The sequence below is a fragment of the Camelus bactrianus genome, chromosome 34 (assembly GCF_048773025.1).
Source record: "Camelus bactrianus isolate YW-2024 breed Bactrian camel chromosome 34, ASM4877302v1, whole genome shotgun sequence".
Lineage (NCBI taxonomy): Eukaryota > Metazoa > Chordata > Mammalia > Artiodactyla > Camelidae > Camelus > Camelus bactrianus.
This window is the reverse complement of record NC_133572.1, coordinates 5,642,222-5,664,404: the sequence shown is the minus strand read 5'-3', so window position 1 is coordinate 5,664,404 and position 22,183 is coordinate 5,642,222. Positions and strand designations below refer to the sequence as shown.

General features: G+C 41.4%; 1 protein-coding gene and 1 pseudogene across 2 annotated transcripts; one reads left to right on the top strand and one right to left on the bottom strand.

Moving 5' to 3' along the window:
- Positions 1–5,130: 5,130 nt before the first annotated feature.
- Positions 5,131–10,725, top strand: NANOG (Nanog homeobox). 2 transcript variants are annotated; one of them, XM_074357395.1, is made up of 4 exons: positions 5,131–5,516; positions 8,020–8,285; positions 9,401–9,483; positions 9,660–10,725. In XM_074357395.1, exons 1-4 carry the CDS (start codon positions 5,366–5,368, stop codon positions 10,048–10,050), a joined length of 891 nt encoding a protein of 296 aa, XP_074213496.1. In that variant the 5' UTR covers positions 5,131–5,365; the 3' UTR covers positions 10,051–10,725. The 2 variants fall into 2 exon arrangements, with proteins under 2 accessions (XP_074213496.1, XP_010944669.1); XM_010946367.2 differs by having other exon boundaries at positions 9,401–9,487; positions 9,619–10,725.
- Positions 10,726–21,063: 10,338 nt separating this feature from the next.
- LOC141575946 (large ribosomal subunit protein eL34-like) lies at positions 21,064–22,163 on the bottom strand (annotated as a pseudogene).
- Between the last annotated feature and the right edge of the window lie 20 nt (positions 22,164–22,183).

Genomic DNA, 22,183 nt, shown 5'->3' with positions numbered 1-22,183 from the left:
AGCACAGAGAGGGGAGAAAAGCATCCAGGACAGAGGGGACTGCTTGGGGAGAGCAATTTGCCAAAGCCTGAAATCGGCAGAGAGCAGACTGGGAGCTTATTAGAGAAGACGAGCAAATCAGTCTGGTGTGCAGTTGTGTCTGTCTGTGGAAGGTGAACTATGGGTGTGCAGAGGTCTGGGCAAGAGACAATGCCTGAATGAGGGCAAAGGGGGTGGTCCTGAACATCCAAGGGACAGACTGGAGAAGCGTGAGGAAATCAAATGAGCATGTCCACATTCTTACTGACTCTATAAAGGTTCAGACAGTGGGAAAAGGAGGCGAGGATGTGCCATGTGTTTTCCTTTTAGGTGAATCTTTTATTGGGCTTCATAACCTGTGCTCATGGTAAATTCACTGAAGGAAACAAACTTGGCCATGACTGATTTACTTAAGCTGGATGACAGATACATTTTGAGGGTTTATCATATTGTCCACTGTGTAAATAAGAAACTTCTTTCAGGGAGAAAAAAGTGTTTGTGCTCTTCTAGCTGTAAGTGGCGAATATACTGTGTAAATCCACTTGTAATCTCTAAGCCAGCACTGTTTGTGTTTGCCGGGTTCATCTTTACAACACAAGTAATTTGGGAGGAATCTATCTCCCAGAGGAGCCGGAAGGACTATTTGTTGCAAATTAAAGTCAGCTCCTTTTGGAGAGCCCCAGGCTCATTGAATGCAGTTTAGGAACCTGAGGCAAGGAGCATTGTTGTTTTTTAAGAGTTATTTTGTATATCACATTGAAGTACAAGTTAATATTTAAATGTAAGGAAATGGCTCCTACCCTCTATTTACTTACAAAGTCCTAGATCCTTTTAAGCCCATTCCTTCATCAACAAATAATGATGGAGGGCATCCACTCTGCCTGTTACTGTTCTGTAACAGTAGTTCTCAAACAATAGCATGCAAACGGTTCACCCGGGGAACTTTTAAAGCACAGACTCCTCGTCACCCCCACCGGAGATGCCTATTCAGCAGTTCTGTGGTAAAGCCCATCCATTTCTGTCCCCAACAGTTCCCAAGTGATGCTGATGATGCCGGCCTATGGACCACACTCTTCCAGGGCTGGAAATGCTACAGACAAACAGGGAAAACAGACAAAAATTCAAATAATTGCCGTCCTAGAATTTATATTTTATTGGTAGTGGGGAGGTAAAATACGATGATGGGTGATGATGAAGAGAATATATATTAAGCAAGATGATAAGTGCTATGAAAAAAAAACAAGTGGAGAAGGCTAGAGAAGGGAAGACATTACTGAGAAGGCAACAGTAAAGATTTAAAGGAAGAGGGAGATTAAGCTGGTTATATTTCTAGGGGAGAAACTGATCAGAGAGAGATAAAACTAAGGGCAAAAGCCCTGATTCCGCAGCTTTCCTGGCTTGTTCCAGGATCAGCAGGGAGGCTGGCTTCATGGGGATAAGAGAGAACAGAAGGGCACAAGACAGAGGTCAAGTGCAAGGCCAGAAGAGGGCTTAGGAATTCGGTACACTGACTCGACTCGTTACTCTGAATGTGACAAAGCTAAAACAGGATTGTGAGCACAGGAGTAGCTTCATGCAACACGTCTTCTTTTTTTAAGAAAAAAAAAAATCATTCCAGCCAATGTGTGGAGACTAGATTATAGCCTGAAGGCTAGGGTGCAGATCGGAAGACTAGTTGGGAGGCTATTGGAATAACCCAAGCAATAAATGATGGTGTGGGGAGCCATCATAGCTTCGGAGATACTGAGAAAAGGCCAAGTACTGCTCGGGCTAGCAGACATGCCCACGTAACCGTACTCTTTTGTCTCAGGATGCAGGTAATTTCAAGCCCCCAGCTTTCCTGTGACCCAGGCAATAACAAAATTAACACGTGTTCCTTAAAAGAAATAACTATTTCTTGCCACTCTGCTGGTTTTCTAAGCCCTAGTCCGTGTGCTGAGCAAAAACTCACTCAAACAATGGGAAAAGGAAACAGGTGGAGAAAAAAACTAAAAGAAGCAATTGGATTCTGACATATTTTGACGGCATTAGTGAACAAAGGTGGCTTTAGGATTTTGCCCTGAGGAACTAGAAAGATGGAACTGTCATACACTGAGATGCAGGAACCCGTGTAGGGAGGAACACTGAGACTTCTATCTGTGAAATATTACTTCTGTGATGCTAATTAGAAATCCAAGTGAAGGTGTTAAGCAGGCAGTTGGGAATATGAGACCAGAGTTTGGGAAACAGGTCTGGGGTAAACACAAATATTTGAAAGACAAAAGCATGTAGATGATATTTAAAGTCATAACACAGGATGAGATCACCAAGGTAGGAAATGTAGGCAGAGACGAGGTTTGAGAATAAACTTTGGAACACTAAGTTTTAGATATACGAAGGGTGAGGAAGAACTAGAAGGGAGACTGAGAGAACCACTGGGTTAGTAAGGGGGACACCAGGAAAGTGTAAACTGATGAGAGGAGGAGATTTAATTCAAAAATTAAGGTTTTTTTAAAACTACCCACGGTCACGGGGTAGGGTATAGCTCAAATGGTAGAGCACATGCTTGGCATGCACAAGGTCCTGGGTTCAATCCCCAGTACCTCCATTAAAAATAAATAAACAGATAAGTAAAAACCTAATTCCCTTGGCCCCCTCCCAAAAGATTGTGTGGCCCGAAGTGTATCTTTTATCTATAAATATGGAATAAATAATATCTGTAAAATACTTTTCCTTTCTAATAGTCAGCTTTTTTTTTTTTTTCCCCTTCTTCTTCTTCCCCTTCCCAGACGTTGCTCTTAGGACAGTAAAATTTGAAATCAGGGATTTTACTGAATCACTTTTGCATTTGAGACTCTGGACTCTGGCACATTATAACACGCCCCTCCTCCACCCACACAGCCCACCCCCGCTAACCCAAGGTCTCTGATAGCTTCTGAGGCATTCTCAGCCCCATTCAAATTGCTTTCCTGAGCAAAGAATGTAGCAAGCCTGCCTTCCAGCTACCAGCCCCTGGCCTTCGGTCTTTCACTCCGGAGGCTCTCACCCCGGATACAATGGGACACCGGTGGGGGGATGGGGTGAATTCATCCCAGGCTTTCCTGCAAAGACCCCCATCAGCAAAGAACAAAACTTCCCATACCTGCAGTTTAGAGAGCTGCAGGCAAACCAAAGTATTTGGTGGCCTTGACTGTTCTCATTTTCCAAACTGTGTTGAGAGCCAGGAAGTCTGGTTTCTGTCCTTTTAAGTCTATGTTCCCCGTTTTATCGAGATGTAATTGACATACAACATTGTATTAGCTTAAGGTGTGCAGCGTAATGATCTCATGTATGCATACGCTGCAAAATGATCACCACCGCAAATCTAGTTTCACATCCATCACCTCACATTCCCTTTTTTAAAGAAATCATGTTCTATTTCTAATGAAACAGAGCTGATCTGCCTGAAGCACAGTGTACTCCACCCACCCTCTCCTGGACACCCCTATTCCAAACTCTTTCCCCCTCCAGAATGGTGGTGTGAGAAGACAAAGCAAAGGTTACATCGAATTTCATCCCCTTGTTTGGACCCAGCAATCCTCCTCTGCCTGCAAGTTGGTTCTGTGAGCAAAACTCAGCTTGTGTGGGAGCAAAGCCAGCAGGTGGAGACCTGAGCAGCCGGAGTGCATGCAGTGATTAGTCAAGAACTGTATCTCAGAAAAATATATAATTGGAATTTGCTAAGGGTTTATTTTTTAGGGATGGGGGGGTTGGAAAAGAAGAAGAAACCTTAGGATTCTTGAATGTTGAATTTGGGGATGGGGTGGAAAATTGAACGCCATGGACTGTTGCTACCTTTTGTCCATAAATACGTTAGTGCTGGAACCCAATTCTAAAAACTGTTCCTTTGGTGACAAACCAGAGCAGGGGAGAAAAAGACAGAGTGAGGATGGAGTGCGGCTGAAGGACTGACAGGATTGCCAGGTCAGAGAAGGAAAAGCTAATTTGAAAAAGAGCCAGAGGGGAAAAAAGACAAGAGGGAAGAAGATAACCGCTTGGGAAGGAGGGCTAGACGGGAAGGCAAACACTGTTCCTGAAATGAACCCACCACAAACATTTTGGCAAGTCCGTTACAGGAATATCAACTGCTTAGGGAATACTCTCCTTTTTCTCCCTCTTTTCAATTGGCTTGGTTTACAGGTCAATACATTTTATGATTTTATCTCTAGTAATCTACTAATGTCCCTGGTAAAATAAGAAGGTGGTGCTTTCATTCTGGATTAGAATAAAAATCACCAAAAAAAAAAAAGGTAATTTCAAACTTAGAGGTCATGGGCATAGAATCCTGAAAGAATTTTTATTAACAGCCACTCTTTGTAGATCCCTGCCATGTCAAATGTTACTAGTTATTTGGCACTTTATTTTCATTGATTCTTACAACGCAGAGAAGGTACTTTCATCCCTATTCACAGATGAGGACACTGGGACTTATTTAAGTGGCTGAGCCAAGATAAAAACCAATTAAAAATCTTCCAAAGTGATGGGGTATGTATAATGATTAACGGGGCACCCAGTGTCCTGCGTCCGCAGGTCCTTTCCTCTGGCTTTTGCTAAAAGCAAGGCAATGGTCCTGCTGAAAGGACTTGCTGGTCTTTCTGAAAGTTAAAAAGCCAGAAAGAAGTAAAGTGGGAGTTGAAAACATGTACTATCTTGAACATCAACTAATGCCTTAACATTCAATGTGTTTTACTGTGACCTGTGGGTGAATCCAAGAGGAAAATGGAGCTAGTTGAAGTTTGCCGTAACTAGCTTGATTTTGAGACCCTGAGGTCTAGAAATTAATTGTTCTGAGGTCCAGTCTAGAAATTAATTGTCCCCGTGGGAGTTTCCATCACTTTACGTAGCCTCAGGAATTGGAGGTACATCTTTGATTTTAAAAGGTGGAAACACGGTGAATCTAGAAGCATTTAGCTGCTGGGTTTACTCTGTTTCCAGGTTCTGTGGCCCCAGTTTGCCAGTTCCCCACCCAGTCTGGGTTCTCAGCAGCCACCTTCTGCATCACAATGGCCTTGGGGAGACTGGCAGACGGGATTAACTGGGAATTCGCAAGGGTGTGTGTGGGCGTGGGGCTGCCAAGAGGGCGGGTCTAAGTATGGCTGAGCCTTCCTTATAAACCTAGAGCCTCCAAAGTTTCCTCATTTTGCTAGATTGGGCCAGTGGGCTCCTTTCACGGCAAAGGTGACGCCCCCACCCCTATCCCATCTGTGTGATTCTTTTCCACCTGGAGCTCTTTATCTTTCCCTAAGCTCTTCTACCTGGATACCTGAACCTGGACCTTTCCTACCATCTAGCTCTTTGGTGTTTTTCCCCCCTTCTTCATCTCAACAACATGAGCGCCGACGCCGATTGTCCCCAAAGCCTGCTTTGCCCCGAAGCATCCAATTCTAGGGAGACTTCACCAATGCCTGAGCCTTATGGGCCTGAAGAAGATTACACATCCTTGCAGATGTCATCTGCTGAGACAGCCGACACGGAGACTGGTAAGAAAGTCCTGAATCCTTGAGAGACTAAGTTCCTTCAGGGGAAGAGAAGGACGGGAAGGGGGTAAGAGCCATCTGTTTCCCTCTTGAGCGGGTACACCCCATCCATGGAAGCAGGTGTCTTTGTCTATTAATCCTCCTGACACTTCTTTTTCAACTGAAACTTGTTGGGGTCATGCCTTTCCCCTGTGTCCCAGGCGTCAGGCGCTGTGCACTGAGACGAGGGACAGGGGACTTGGCAGCTCAACTGTATACTGTACATCTGAGCTTGTGTGCATAGGTGCTGTGGAAGCATAAACGTGCTGTGATGACTATGCTGATGTATCAATCTTAATTAAGGTCGTTCCGGACACGCAGCAGCAGTAAATGTTACCACTGAGCCCGAAGTCACAACATCACCGCTGGCGGGGAGGGGAGGTGAGCACCACCTTTTTGGCTTGTCTATTCAAGGAGTGCCAGAAGTGGCATCGCTAAGGACGTGAAGCGCACCTCGGAGAAGTGCCTTCCCTTCCCGCTGCAGTGGCAGTCGGCTCTTCTGCTAACCTTTGGGTGCCAGGGTGTTACTGGGCAGCTGAGTTTGTGAGCACCTGCCATGCTTAAGTTTCCTAAATCCCAAGGAAGTGTTCACCCCATTTTACAGATCTTTGCAGAAGGTTTAATATGCTAACAGTCAAACAAACTGGCGAGAGCTCAGATTTGAACTCTAGTTTGGCTTCAGAATCTGTACTCCAGTACTTGGGCTTCTAACTGATAATGAGAGTATGAAGGCTGCTCAGATAATGTAAAGCCAGCACCAGTTTTTTTCGGAAATCAATTTGGCAGTAGTTGTTAAAAGTAAGAAAGGTAAACCAACCTTTACCCAGGAATGCCATTTTTAACATTTATGGTAAAAAATAGCCTAAAAACTACTTACACTTAGGATTACAACTGTAAAACTTAAGTTGTGGATAAGGAATAAGTCAACAGAATAACTGCTATATTTGACTGTTCAATGGATGTTCCCCTATTTTCCTAAACTTTGTGTTAATGTCCTTTTATAATTTCAAACGTTGAAAACACAAATTTGGATTTTGAGAGAAATAGCTTGGGAGCTCGGCATGTCCTTCATAGCAAACCAACTGCGAGTTTGTATAATTTCTTTTTTTAATTTAAGTATAGTTAGTTTATAGTGTTCTGTCAATTTCTGGTGTACAGCATAGTGTTTCAGTTATACATATACATACATATATTCTTGTTCATTATAAGTGACCATAAGATACTGAATATAGTTCCCTCTGCTATACAGAAGAAATTTGTTTTTTATCTATTTTATATAGTTAGTATCATAATTTCTAGAACACACTTCACTTAGCAATTAGTCAAGGACTTTTCTTATTAGATCTACTTGCAAGAAGCATGAAGTATGTATTTTTGCCTTTTAAAGCCTATTTGTTCCATGACTAGGGTGGAATTGGAGTTAAGCACTGGGAATACCTCTGCAAATAAATCTAGGTAATACAGGAAATAAAATTTCAGTTACAAAGTCAATATATACCAGGACATGTACTAGACAATTTTTACCTGTTAACTCATTTTGTTGTTTTTAATATATGTTTTTTGGTGGGGAGTGGGGAGGTAATTAGGTTTATGTATTTATTTTTAGAGGAGGCCCTGGGGATTGAACCCAGGACCTCATGCTTGCTAAGCATGTGCTTTAGCACTTGAGCTATATCCTCCCCCTGTTTTTGTTGCTGTTTTTAAATTTTCAATTTCTGTTACTTCATTTTAATCAGTGAAGAAACTCTATGAGACATATTGTACAACCTGAGGAGTGTATCAAGTATTTTATAACAACTATAAATGGAGTATTACCTTCAAAAATTGTGACTCTCACCATACTGTACACCTGTAATTTCCATTATATTATACATCAACTATACTTCAATTAAAAAAAAAAACAAAACCTATGATTAGTTGGCCCGATTGACACAGCAAACAAAAGAAAAAAACTCCATCTAGGAGGAAGGGCTAATTTTGGATGAGATCACAGAGCTCATGAAAACAAAGTCTGGATTGAAACAGCTGATCAGAATTCACATTTCCTGCTAGTCCTGGCATTAGAACTGGGCAGTCAACTGTTGGTTTTACAGGTCTCCAGAATCTGGATCATCCGTTTTCAAAATTAAGTAGGTGTTGATTTAGGTACAAAAGGAAGTTACACGGAGGGACACAGTGGGTGGGAATTAAGAACAGCCGTGGTATGGGCTCCTGACCGTCAGCTGGCTCAAAGCAGTGGCTGGCATAGAGGTCTGAATCCCACCAGCTTCCCAGCAATACTTAATATCAGTCTTGTCCATTATATGTAAAATGACATTGCACAAGGTTAGCCAAGTGTTCAGAACACTTAAGAATAAGTTTATTACTTACTACCTAGCTCTGAGGTTGTAAGGACTTTCATTGTGTTTTGAAAGCAATTTTTTAATATTTGAAGTTTTAGAGGAAAGTGTTGTTTTATTCCCAACAGTCTCTCCTCTTCCTTCCTCCATGGATCTGCTTATTCAGGACAGCCCTGATTCTTCCACCAGCCCCAGAGTAAAACCACTGCCCACTTCTGCAGAGAGCAGCACAGAGAAGCAGGAAGAGAAGGTCCAGGTCAAGAAACAGAAGGTCAGAACCGTGTTCTCCCAGACCCAGCTGTGTGTGCTCAATGACAGATTCCAGAGGCAGAAATACCTCAGCCTCCAGCAGATGCAAGAACTTTCCAACATCCTGAACCTTAGCTACAAACAGGTAGGGTTGCCTTGTTGTCAAAGCAATAAGCAATAAAAATAAGGCTAGTTTCTCAAGTAGTAGAGTGCCTGCTTAACATGCATGAGGTCCTTGGTTCAATCCCCAGTACCTCCATCAAAAAACTAAATAAATAAACCTAATTATCTCCCCTCTGCAATAAATAAATACATAAATAAGGCTAATTTCTAGATACTGTTTATGCACCCCAACAAATAAGTTAACTTTTTAATAGAAAAATGGAATCTTTTTGTAATATGTTTTGTGACCATCTTTCTTTCACTACATATTCTATTGTATGCATGTGTCCTAATTTATTTAAATACTTTTCCCTTGTTGCATAAACCAAAGCTGTAAAAAATGTTTCCAATTTTTCCTTAATCAAAGGAAGTATATATTCCTATCTTCCAGGGTAGGGGAGTCCCTAGCCAACACTGGTTCTCATTCAAATAAAAATTGCATGTTTTGTTTTCATCTATGTACATTCGATTACTAATGAGTTGAATCACTTTTCATATATTAATTGGCCATTTTAATCAGTCAGATGCTATGGTTTTCTATCACTGGTCCCATACGTAGAGAGTCCTTCCTTCTCTATTTCATGATCTTATTTTATATACATGCCTTCTACTTCTGTGATCTCATTTTCCAACTCCATTTATAAATCACCTGGAAATTTTAGTTTTTTCTGTGCTGTAGTATAATTTGATATTTTCTAAATAGTTGTCCTTGTGGTATGTTTGTATTTCTTGAGTTAAAATATCATTATCACATTAAACATAAATGTGCTTATGGGGGGTGCTTTTTATTACAAACAAATTACCTTTAACTGGGACTCACGGCATAGGTGAATCCTATGAAAAGGAAGATGAACAGACGTTTAAATGTGAACTTGCAGTTCATCTCTCACTGATTAGGTTTATTAAACAAAAAGCAGCCAAAGGATTTGAGGGGCTTGAAATTCACACATAGATTCAAGATTTAAGAAAGGACTGCAGAAGCGAAAATTCTGTCCCTGAGCCTGAGATAGTTGTAGCTGTCAGGAAGAAAAATTCCTTGATCCCTAGTACATCCTGCATTACTAGTATTTTATGCTTCCTGTTACCTTTTCCCTGCAGGTTAAGACCTGGTTCCAGAACCAGAGAATGAAATGTAAGCGGTGGCAGAAGAACAACTGGCCAAGGAACAGCAGCAGCGTGACTCAGGTACCAGGAAACATTTTCCTGCTCTTCCTAACAAGGACTTGCCCATCGCTCAAGCATACAATCCCAACCACAGACAATTCTGGTTTTTTTCCTTGTACCTTTTCAGTTAATCCATCCTTCTCTTTCAAAAGGGCTCAGCAACCACAGAATACCCGGGCCTCTATTCTTACCACCAAGGATGCCTGGCGAATACTTCCGGAAACCTTCCCATGTGGGGTAACCAGACCTGGAATAGCCCAACTTGGAACAGCCAGACCTGGAACAGCCAGTCTTGGGGCAGTCACTCCTGGAACAGTCAGCCCTGGTGCCCCCAAGCCTGGAATAACCAGACTTGGAACAACCAGGCCTGGAACAGTCAGTTCAGCAACTGTGTCGAGGAATTCCTGCAGCCCCACATCCAACTCCAGCAAAACTCTCCTTTCAGTGATTTGGAGGCCGCCTTGGAAAGTGCTGGGGAAAGCCATAATGTAATACAGCAAGCTGCTAAGTATGTCAGTCCCCAGCAGCAGATCATGGATTTATTCCCCAGTTACTCCATGAACATGCAGCCTGAAGATGTGTGACAATGGTTAAGTCATTCAGTCTCAGTGACTGTATTCCTTTTCTAGGCTTTTTCTTTTAGAGTTCTGTATCTCTGCCTTGATAGCCTGTGTTTCATGATGACTTTGTGTCAATTTGGGAGGGTGAGAGGGTAGGACTGGAGTCTAATCAAAGAGGTTCCAGTGGCAGTGGCTTCTGCAGACATGATAAAAGTTCTTGTTATAGACGACTAGATAGAATAACTAGTTTTTGGATATCTTTAGGATGTAGAATCTGACTTCAAGAATAGGGAGCAGAAATACAAAGATGTGTGGGGAAGGACTGTTCTTATTTTCTGAGTTGAGGAGGCTTTACTTGTGAAGACCCAGTTGAGTTAAGGTGAAGGTTATGCTACAGTGCACCTCACTGACTTCCTCTGCCCCTTTTGCTGTTTTATTTCAACCCTAATTTGTTCATCATGCTAGTATTTTGTAGAAAGATGTTTTGTATTTTGCACATCATGATAATGGTACCCAGTTTGGCTGGTTGGTTTATAAGTTTACGTACAAATAAATAAAACATCCATTTTACCTTTAGTTGTCTCTACCCTGATTACACCCAGTGGTTCAATTAATAAAAATTTGACTAAACATGGGAATATTTTTTGATATGGGGGGAAAAATTTAACTGAAATCTTTCAAGCCATTGAGGAGACTGCTGTCTTAAGAGTGAGTCAAGGAAAGGTAACCAGTACACAGTGCTAGGTGACTGATTAGTTAATTAAACCTGGACAAACGTTACCTCCTTGTATGTGTGATACTGAAACAAGATGTGTGGTTACTTGCAGTTAAAGAAGACTGCCATGTCTGGAAGATCTGGAGCAAAGAAGCGATAAATGAGAGCTCTTAGGTTTGTAAAAGGCTAAATGAAGGGCAGCTGGGAGGGGAGGCAAATACTGGAAAGCAGAGGAAGCTAAGGGAGGAGGGGGGGTTGGCTGACTAATTGGAATCTTCCCCTGTAATTCACCTACGAAATGTCCTGTGACTGCTCTTCCTCCAGAACAAAGCACTATGTTGAAATAAGCCTATTTTTAAAAGCCAGCTTTTCTTTTTCTGCTGGGGGGTAGTTAACTAGGTTTTTTTTTTAAGAGGAGGTGCTGGGGATTGAACTCAGGACCTCCTGCATGCTAGGCATACACTTTACCCCTTGAACTATACCTTCCCCCTCTCCCAGCTTTTATTTTTTAGGACATTTTAAATGTGGAGACCAACTACAAAGCACAATTTAATGCACTGTTTTAATGTTTGAATCAATTCATGTTTAACATTAAAAAAAAAAACGGGATCATAGGCCAATATAGAAGTAAATTCTAAGGCTAGTTTGAAATAGATTCTTTTTTTTCTGGTAAATTTTTCTCATCTTAGAAGGAGCTAGGCAGGCATCTGTGAACAATCCCGGTCTTTTTTTCACTGACCTTTTCCCATCCTGGCTTGCCCCAAGTTGATCTGATTGGGAGCCCATTCATTCACCACTCTGCCCTGCTCCATGGAAACCTCCAGCCTCCTGAAGCAGCGGAGGAGATGCTGAGAAAAGGGAACAGCCGGAGCATTTCCCTAGTCATTTCCTTCGTGGTTCCCCTAGTTTTCCAATGTTGCTCTATAATGCTATCCGACCCGATTATCTAGACATTTGACAAAAAGAAGCCACGGATAATTAATTTCTGCCAAGACCTAAGTGCAACACAATATTCTTTTTTTCAACTGGCAGAGACATCTGAGTTTTGTGCCAAACATATTATGAACCGAGTGAATAATGGGAACAGAAAGCACTGATGGAACAAATAAATTAATGCATGAAATCACTCTAAGTCAGCACTTTTTAGTCTTGAATTCAAGCAGATTTGAGTGTGACTTTTGAAAACAGGCTCTCACTGTTACTCCCTGGCTTTTCACTTATATTTTTAGGAAAAATTAGAAGAGATTAAAGTAGAATTTTTTTTAAAGATATGTCACTTTACTTTTACAAAATTCTTGGCCCTAAACAATTGTAGATGATGAATTGACAACAAATTTGAGGAAATAACTAAATGGTGAACTAAATGGCCTAGAAACTTGGGAAAATAGCTATTACAAAGTGATGTGAGCCCAGGAAACTCCAAATTTCGCTCTCCGGAACAGAGCTGTGCCCTGTAACAATTTTTGACAACCTTGTCTTTGCTTTGGATTAAGTTCAGCTATAAGACCTTGGGAATAGGCAAGGAATAGTTAAGGAGGGTTTATTAGAATGCCAGAAATAAGAGGAGTACCTGTTATGTGTAAAGCATCATGCAAGACACTGGAGAACCCAGGAAGCAAGCAAGAGAAGGGAGAAGAAGGAAAAAAGTTGAAAGCGGAAGAGAGATGGAGTTCTGATCATTTTATTTGCTTTTGGAAATTAGCCACTTAAGGAAATGCCATTCATCTATTGTTTATTATACCCAATAGGCAGATATTAAAGGTAAAAAAAAAAAACCTAAGGCAGAGGACAGCAAAATCCACAACCATCAAGGAACCAAAGTCTTTAAAAATTTAATCTTTAAAGTTTGGATCTTTTGATTGCAAAACTAAAAGAATCTTACTATTAAAAACAAATTTAAGCAACAGAGAAATATATAATGAAGTGAGTCTAGTAATTGTATCTATTCAGTGATAAACTATTAACAATTTAGTATATAGGTGTTTTGGTATATGTAATATGGGTGGTTTTTTTATATGTGAATTTTAATGGACTGTTAATACCTTGTAACAGGATTATACCATACATTCTCTCCTGAAAGCTACTTTTTTTCACTTAGCATTATATTTTTCAACCTCTGCATGTCAGAATTTAGAGATATATCCATCTGAGATATACCTAAATTGACATACACGTTAAAAATTGCCAAGTACACTCAAGAACGGTTAAGATTCCCTATTTTCCTTTAAATATATTAGCCAAGCTTGAAATGGTTTCTTCCTCAAATATTCTCTATCAAAAAATTTCTGATAAGAAGAATAAAATGCAGTTCAGGTAGGTAGTTGAACTAGGGAAAGGATTGTTTTTTTGGTTCTTCCTAAGATCTCAGTGTGACTTTTGCTATTCCATTTAAAAAAAGAGAGAGAGAGAAAAGATCATTACATAAAGTCAACCTTTTAAAATCACTGCTACCTTCCATGTCTTTCCAGACATTTTCATGCATATATATGACATATATAGAATTATAACTCGTTTTTCCTATCCAAAGATGGGATTATATTATGCAATTTATTCTGCAACTCACTTTTTCTACTTAAGGTATCTTTCCATATCAGAGAATTTAATTACTGTATAGTGGTAATTGCTGTATAATATTACATAGTACAAATGTATTTATTTGTTTTGGTTAATTTGCCGCTATAAATTATGTTGCCATTAACAATAGCAATTTAAAGCCATCACCAAGAATATAAACTAGTATTGGGGGGTGGGATAAATTAGGAGTTTGGAATTAATAGATATACAATAGATACATATAAAATAGATAAACAGTGAAGACCTACTCTGTGGTATAAGGAACTATATTCAATTTCTTGTAATGAGCTGTAATGGAAAAAAATCGTAAAATATATATATGTATATGTATAACTGAATCTCTTGGCTGTACATCTGAAACTAACATCGTAAATCAACTACAAGTCAATAAAAAATTAGAACTGAAAAAAAAAAATAAACCAGTCTAACAGAAGGAGATAAGACGAAAAGGAAATAAATCCACCTGCCAGCCTCTCCCATCCTTTACACATCCCTTCCATACGAAAATCTTGCCCTCTCCATCCTCCTCCCCAAAGGAGGTGGCTGTTACTTCTAGTGTCATATTCTAGTTACTTTATTATATTTTGGCTTTTAAAATTCAGGGTGTCTTGATTTTCAGCATGGATCTCCATTTCAGTTTGTGTCTGAAGGACAGAAGCACATAGGTTGAATCGGCCTGGGTTTTCTGAATTCCAGAGACTGGATTCAAAGCCCAGAGGTGGGAGGAGTGTAGACCTTGCTTAGTGAATTTCAAGCAGCCAATTCTTAGGGTAAAGGACAAATTTCATCCTGTTCTGAATAATCCTACTATTCAGAAAACTTGGTGTCCACAGGGATAAAACTTCAGACCCAAAGGTAAAGGCCGACAGCTGCCAGACAGAGGCGGGAGGTGGGGAGGGCCCTTAGTCAATACTGCATGCCCCCCCGGGGCCAAGAGAGCTTTGCCTCAAGTGGGAGATAAAGGGAATTTGTTAAATAAAGAAGCAGTTGGGGCCGACAAAAGCTCCTGACACAGGAAGTTAGTTCAACTAAGGATACCGACGTGTAGGCATTTGAATAGCTTCCTCGGTGTGAGGTTGAAGTGAAACCAGATTGTAAAGCAGCAGCAGCTGGTGGCGAGTGACCCGGTTCCTGGGTGGTGGATGTAAACCCTGGAGTCCTGGGAGAAAGTGTCCTTGAGAATTTTAAAAGGTTAAATGCCTGGGAAGTTACTTTAATGCAAAGTAGCACTACCTCCAAGTGTAACTCCCAAGCAAGCTAGCGATCAGAAAAGCTCACCGATCAGACTGAGATGCTAGGGTCGTATTAAATTAATTAAAACTCACCTGGCACAAAGCATGGGGCATGAGATGGGTCACACTAATGCCCTCAGGATAGGGTCTCAGGTCGGGTAGAATGGGTAGCAACGTTCATTCGATCATCTCTCGAATGCATGATGGGGTTACAATGACCAAGGACTGAGGATGAGAATACAAGAGTGAATCAGGGCAGAAGGAATGTCCCTGGACGCAATCACGCTGGCCCCCTCTGTCAGACACATCGAGGGCACATACTCCTGGCCACAAAAGCAGCTCTCCGTAGCTTGACGAGCAGCTGGGGAATTTATTTTCACTACTTGCGGAGAATACATGGGTTGGAATGGGTGTCACCAATGGATGGTCAATTTAAGAGTGATGGATGTTGAGTGCCCCTGGTACATAAGGATATTTAGTGTTGGACTAAATAAGAGAACCAGGTGCCTCTTGCGCCTTCCGTCCCTTTCTGAGTCCTTTACACACGCGCTCTAAATACGTCTTCCTGGTTACTCACTTATCTATAGTCAATGTGCTGTATATTTCATTTGTTTCCCATTGTCCAAGTGACCATTCTCAGACAATACAGTAGTAAGTGCACTTCACACGAGATTAGCCACACACTCTGGGTCCTTCTGCAACCCTTCCCTAATTTTTACCCTCATCCAGACCCTAGATCTCATTTCTTAGGTCTCATCCTTCCTCAGCTACTTAATCCTCCAGCCACACTTAACATTCCCCAAATTGTGTAAGGCTTTGCAGATTCCTTCAGTGCTATGTGATGAGCCATTAAACCCAATGCGCCAATTCCCACTGATTCTCTGATCAATTTCTCTCATTAGGTCGATAAAAATGGTTCCTTTTACCTACTGAGTCTACCCTCTACGAAGAAAACGCCCTTGTTGAAGTACCTGCTACAACAGTCTCCATTAGGATAAGAGAAAAATCATCATTGTTCTTAACTCCATGGACAGCTCTTTACAGTGTGTTTCCTTATGGCATTTACATGTTCCAAAAGAACAGTGACAGATAAATCGAGTTTCAACTTGGGGGAAAATACTTAATAAAAGTACTTTACATTTATATGGCACTCTCTTATACGGGAAAATGTTTTAAAATCTTATTTCATATGATCCTTAAGCTATGCTCTGAAGTTAACTACCATTTATATGTAAAGAAACCGAAGTTCTGGAAATTTAGTCAACACATCCAACGTTGGATTGCCTTCCCTTCACTGTCTGAGTTGACTCTCACCCATCTGCATCGGGAAACTGCATGTCCCTTTAAAATCCACTGTCATCCATTTTCTGTCCCTACTGTCCTTTATAATAAATCAAGCTAAAATTTAAGAATCACTTCAAAATTCATCCTTCAATAGTTCATACAAAGAATATTTGTTAATAGTTACTACGTATCAGATATTTTGCTAGGTGTTGAGTTTAGCCAAATAGACGTGGTGCTTGTCTTCTCAGAGATAACATAAATGGTTAAATCCTTTAACCTTAGATAGTATTATGTTAGTTGATTCTAAACTAACATTTATAGCAACTATATGACCAGTGCTGTGATAAACTACTTTAACTGAATTCTCTCATTTACTTTTCATAAAACAAGATGAGATATCCTTACCCTGTTATAGCTGATGAGGGTTAGAGCATGAACAATAATTTCCCAATGGACACACATCTAAAAGAGCTGACTCCAGAATTCGAATTCTTAGCTATACTTCTATATAAATTTCTCCCCATTTCAGAATGTTCACAGTATCTCCATTTTTAGTATTTATTTATTTCTAATTGTGATACACCCTTAAAAAAACCATCTTTTCCCTGAGCATGCGAATGCCTCTCCCATCTTTACCTTGTAGACTTTAAAACAAATCTTTAAACATTATTTTTTGGGGAAGTAATTAGGTTTATTTATTTGTCTTTCAACAGAGGTCCTGGGGATTGAACCCAGGACCCCAAATGCACTCTACCACTAAGCTATACCCTCCCCTGCCAGGTGGAGGGTTTGACTTAACTTGAAGATGAAACCATTTCTTTTCAGGCATCTTCCCTTCCTGAGAGAACATGTTAAAAAGTAAGGGACACCAACACCCATATTTCGATTTCTGGATACCAATAAAAGGAACCAGGGATCCTTAGAGAAATGTCTTATTCTACATTTGGCATGTGTAAAGGCTCCTGGAGACAACCTAAAAGAGCTCCCAATGGCCAAAGCCGGAACAGTTTTAAGTTTCCTTCCACTGCCCCACGCCCCATGCTGCCACCAGCAACAAAGAGACATCCATAAACGAGACTAATAAAAAAAAAGGTACTATTCAAAAAATTTTTAAATGATATTTACTAGTTGAGGAAAAAACCGTATTTCATACCACACTCACAAATTCCAGAAGAATCAAAGATTTAAACATAAATGAAAACTATAAAATACTAGCAGAAATGCTGGTAAGTATTTTTACTATTTAGTACTTATAATACTGAGATGAAAAAGTCCTTGTTAAGGAATTAATACACAAAGGCTATAAATGAAAAAAATTGTTAAAATATGATTAATAGTTACTTTTTAAATGTTCTGTGGGGCAGAACAAAATACTCCATTGTCTTTACCCACTCATGCATTGCTGGACACCTAGGTTGCTTCCACTTCTTGGCTATTGTGAATAGCGCTGCTATGATTATGTGTGTGCAAATACCTCTTCAAGACCCTGCTTTCAATTCTTTTGGATATATATCCAGAAGTGGGACTGTTAGATTATATACTGGTCTATTTTTCATTTTTTAAGGAAACTCCATAGTATTTTCCATAGTGGTTATACCATTTTACTAGCCTATTAAAAAAAATTAAAACTTTTTCACTTCAAAGGATACTATCAAGAGTGTGAAAAGACAATCCACAGAATGGGACTGGCAAATCATATTATCAATAAGAGACTCACTCAGACTACATAAAGAACTCCAACAACTCAATAGAAATAATAAATAAAAAATAAAAATTCAAGTAACAAATTAAAACACAGGCCAAGGACTTGAAAAGACATTTCATCAAAGAAGATATACAAATGGCCAATAAGCACATGAAAAAATGTTCCACAGCAGTAGCTATTAGGAAAATGCAAATCAAAACCACATTGAGGTATCATTTCACACCCACTAGGATGCATAAAATCAAAAAGTCAGATATTAACAAGTGGTGTTTAGAATGTAGAGAAAGTGAATCCCTCATACATAGCACAAAAATATCTCCCTATTCATTTATGTTGAATATCTGCATATATTCCATTACAGGATGTTTCAAAGTCTCATTTTATCAGTTTCCTATCAGAATATTTAGGTTTTTATATCACCTCTTAATTCTCTTATTTTCAGTTTTGTTTTTACCTTTTTATTATACAGATTTATTTTTACATAATTCATATTATTATAAAGGTCACCCACTTAAAGTATACAATTCAATAATTTTTAGCATTTTTACAGTTGTGTAACCACTACTGTAATCTAATTTTAGAGTGTTTCCATCACCCCCAAAAGAAACTTTGTACCCATTAGAAGTCATTCCCTAATTCTCTGGACCCTCACCCACTTGTTTTTCCTCCCCTTAGTTCTAGGTCACCACTCATCTACCTTCTTTCTCTCTATAGATCTGCCTGTTCTGGAAATTTCATATAAATTGAGTCATATAACATGTGGTCTTTTGGTGACTGGCTTCACATACTTATGTTTTTAAGGTTCATACATATTATAGTCTATACCAGTACTTCACTCCTTCTTGTGGCTAAATAATATTGCGTTATATGGATAAACCACATTTGGGTATCCATTTATCTATCAATGGATATATGGGTTGTTTCCAGCTTGGGGTTATTGTGAATAACGCTGCAGTGAACACTTGTGAACAAGTTTTTATGTGGACACGTTTCCATTTTTCTTGGGTAATATATCTAGGAGTGGAAATACTAGGTCTTATGGTAACTATTTTATTTAAAAACTCTATTTTATGTATTTTGTCTTGTTTCTTCTCCAAAATACATCCTTTTCAAAATATTCCTCCTCTGATAGATACACATGGTTCACAGACAAGGAAATACAAATCAACAAAGAGCAAAAAAATGCTCAATCGCATAATAAAAATGCACATTTAAAATAGAGGTTCCCTTTCTCGCTTCAGATGGATAAAGATTAAACGTTTCATAGTGAAACATTTTAGTAAAAGTGTGCGAAAACTGGCACCCTTATATCCTGTTGGTATTTTAACTTTATTCCAGTCCTGGAGCATTTAGTCAAGAGACAGGGTGCCAGTTCCAGTTTTGAAGATTCATTCTTTTTTTTTTTTTTTTTTTTTTTAATGAGATTTGAATTTAATCTCTGCAACCTATCCCAACTCAGGTAAGTCAGTCCTATCAATTAAGTCACGAAGCATTGAGAAATCCAGAAAGGGTAGTTAAATTCTCTTCAGAATAAGAAAGGCGGGAAATACCTGCATTTGAACGTCTGCTGGCTTCCAAGCACGTCCCGCGTTTTAGCCAGAAAGGGCCTGAGCGCAGTGAGGGGCCGCCCGCGCCTGCGCAGTGAGGGCGGCTGGGGGACCCGGCGCGGCCGAAGCCCCGCCTCTCGCCCGGGCTGCGGTTTCGTCCCCGCCTCCGACTGCGGGGCTGGGGAGGTGGCGGTCGCGGCCGCAAAGCTACGCCTGGCGGTGACCGGGCTGCGCACCCCGGAACGCCCCGCGCGCTCTGCGCCCCGGGACGGCCGCGGAGGGAGCAGGGAGGGGACCCCCAAGAGGATGGTGGACACCCGGCGGGTCCTGAAACCTCAGCGGTGCCGCCGCCACCGTGGACCACAGATCACGGACGCAGATTTGTTACTAGATTCGCTGGTGCCGCTCTTTGGGAGTCGACATCCAAGAAGTTCTCCCTGATGATAAGAGGACGACGTGGTGAAGACTCGGAACGTAGAGCCAGAGCTGGTCGGCTCCCCTGCAGCCTGGTCCCTGACATCATCTACATCATCCCGTAGCTCTGAGGCTCCAGGCTCAGAGGCGCTCCCTCTGCTTCTCCCCTGAAACGCTTGCCCAGCCCTGAGCAGGGGCCGCCAGCCCAGCCTCAGCGAGAGCGACCCAGTCGTAGCCTTGGACAAATTACTGCAACAATACTTTTGGGCACCCCAAAACCCCACCCTCCATGGCCTTTTTGACCTGGAATTTTATCTGAAGTCCAGGTGGCTCTGGGAGTTGTGGAAGGAGGAAGTCCTGTTAGTCAAGAACCACTTCAGCCAGCCAGCCATCTAACATTTATTGTGGCCATTATCCATTTACTGCCTCAGCTCCAGATTCACACTTCAAAACCTGTTTTGTGGTTATGGCTGGAATTCCCTTTATATCATCTCTTTAGAATGTTAATAAGCACAATGAAGTTTTCTCAGCTGATGGTGCTAGAATGGTATTGTAGGAGGAAGGGGCTTCTGCTGGTGCCAGGGGCGACACCACAGATCAGCAGTGTAGATGAGGGAGCATTTGGTGGGGTCCTCCCCTAGCCATGCCCCTGGGATGCAAGCTGCCTCAGCCACCTCCCAGCCCCAGCGTAGATTGGGCAATCACTGTCCTCAAGGCCCCAGGCCTCTCACCTTGGTGCCCTGACTCCCTCTGAACACTCACTTATCTGGCCACCAGGTGCGGCTCACCTGCTTGCCTGGGGAAGGCACACCAGCCGGGACTGCACAATCCAGCCAATTTCTCTGCTATCCAGTAGGTTGCAACTATGCCTTTTCCAGCAAGATCTGAATTTCGGTTTTGGGGGGGGGGGTCCCCAAATTTGTCCTTCCTTATACTCTCCCTCAGCTCTGGGATACCATATTGAGTTCTCTGACATCTTTTTTTTTTTTTTTAACTTTTATTATAACTTGATTTTCTTTTAAATTAAACTTTCCCTGTTTAAGTTACTATGTGGTTTCAGTCTTCTGACAGGAGCCAGACTGATGCACTTGATAAAAACCAGTTGTATGTCAGGCAGTGTTCCACACATAACAGGACGAGGTACGCGCTTTTGTGGCGCTTACCCTCCCCAGAGGTTGTTAACGAAGACCTGCCCCGCAAAACAGACCCAGCCACGCAAAATTCTGAGGCAGAATGTTCTAAGCACGAGAGGGTAAGTGTAAAGAACCTCAGAGGTCATGAACTTGATGTAGATGAGTACCAGAAGGACCAGTGGGGCTGGACTTCTGGGAGCAAAGAGAGTAAGAGATGCAGCTGAAGCAGCAAACCCTTTCGGTAAGGGAGGCAGCACTCGGCGGCGTCAGGGCCTGCGAGGATGGATTAAATCAGATACTCACAGCTCCGCCAGGGTCCAGGGAGTAAACTGGGACATGTGTTCACCCAGATCATAGGCCAGAGCAAAGGGGTCTGGATAATCTTTTTTTTAATTTATTACTCAAAGCTATTTTTAAACTTGGCTCTCTGTACTTATGCCTTCAACACTTACACGATTTTCTGCTCCTCACTAAGGAAAGCCCACTTGATCTGACCACAGACACATTTAGCTCCCGTGGACCCACCAGAGGCCCTGCTGACATGCTTGGTCCTTTTAGACAACCCTCTAAAACCTTGGGTCTTTCAGCACGAACCCCTCCGAGTCGGCCTCGGCCTGGGCACACGCCCTAGGTGGGTGGGTTTTGGTGCTTTCCCAGCCTTCTTGGTGTAAACAATTCTACCACCGGGGGCTCCCGACAACCCAGTTTTGTTACAGGCCATGTTGTAGGACAGCCTAGACAGCAGGTCAGACGCTGGGCCATTCTGAGTGTCTCCAGATACCGTCCCCAAAAGAGCCTGGATACTACTTAAGTGTGACTACTTTAAGTAGAAGGCTTTGAGCAGGGGAATGGCACGATCTGATTTTAGATCACTCTGGTCGTGTGAAGGATGAGTGATAAAGAAGCAAAGGTGGGAAAGGGGAGCTAAGACAAACCAGTTTTGGAGAAAATGGTGTACTCATCGGGACAGCCAGGCCATTTCCTTCTTTCACTCTAACACGGAGGACCACGCTGGGAGGATTATGTTGGGAGTAAGGAAGGCTTGATGGAGCTCCTGCCTGACTAGTAGAAACAGAAAGTAGCATTCAAATATCTCTAGTAAGTGGATGGAAACGTAGGGAGGGAGGGAGAGAACTACATCAGCAAAAGCACAGAGGTGTTGAGTGCTGACAGTGAGTGTGAACTGTTTTCTTAAATACATGGGAGTTAAGAAATGGTAACTCAGACTGAAAAGGTAGCAGCAGGGACCTTGCCCAGGAAGGGATGTATTGAGCCAGGGGGCTTATTTTTTTTTCTGTAACTGACTGGAAACTATTGAAGGGTTTTAAGTAGGCTAGTTATATATATATATATATATATATACTCATGGTTCTATGCCATTTGGATGCCTTGACATCAGTGTGGAATGAATTTTAGACCTCAGAGACTGGAGGAGAAAGGAAGTAGGAAAGAGCATGAGAGAAAATCAGAATTCTCACTGGGGAAAGCAAGCAACATAATTTATTAAGTATGTAAAGCAATGCACTAAGGCTTTTCCATTTCATCTGCATCTT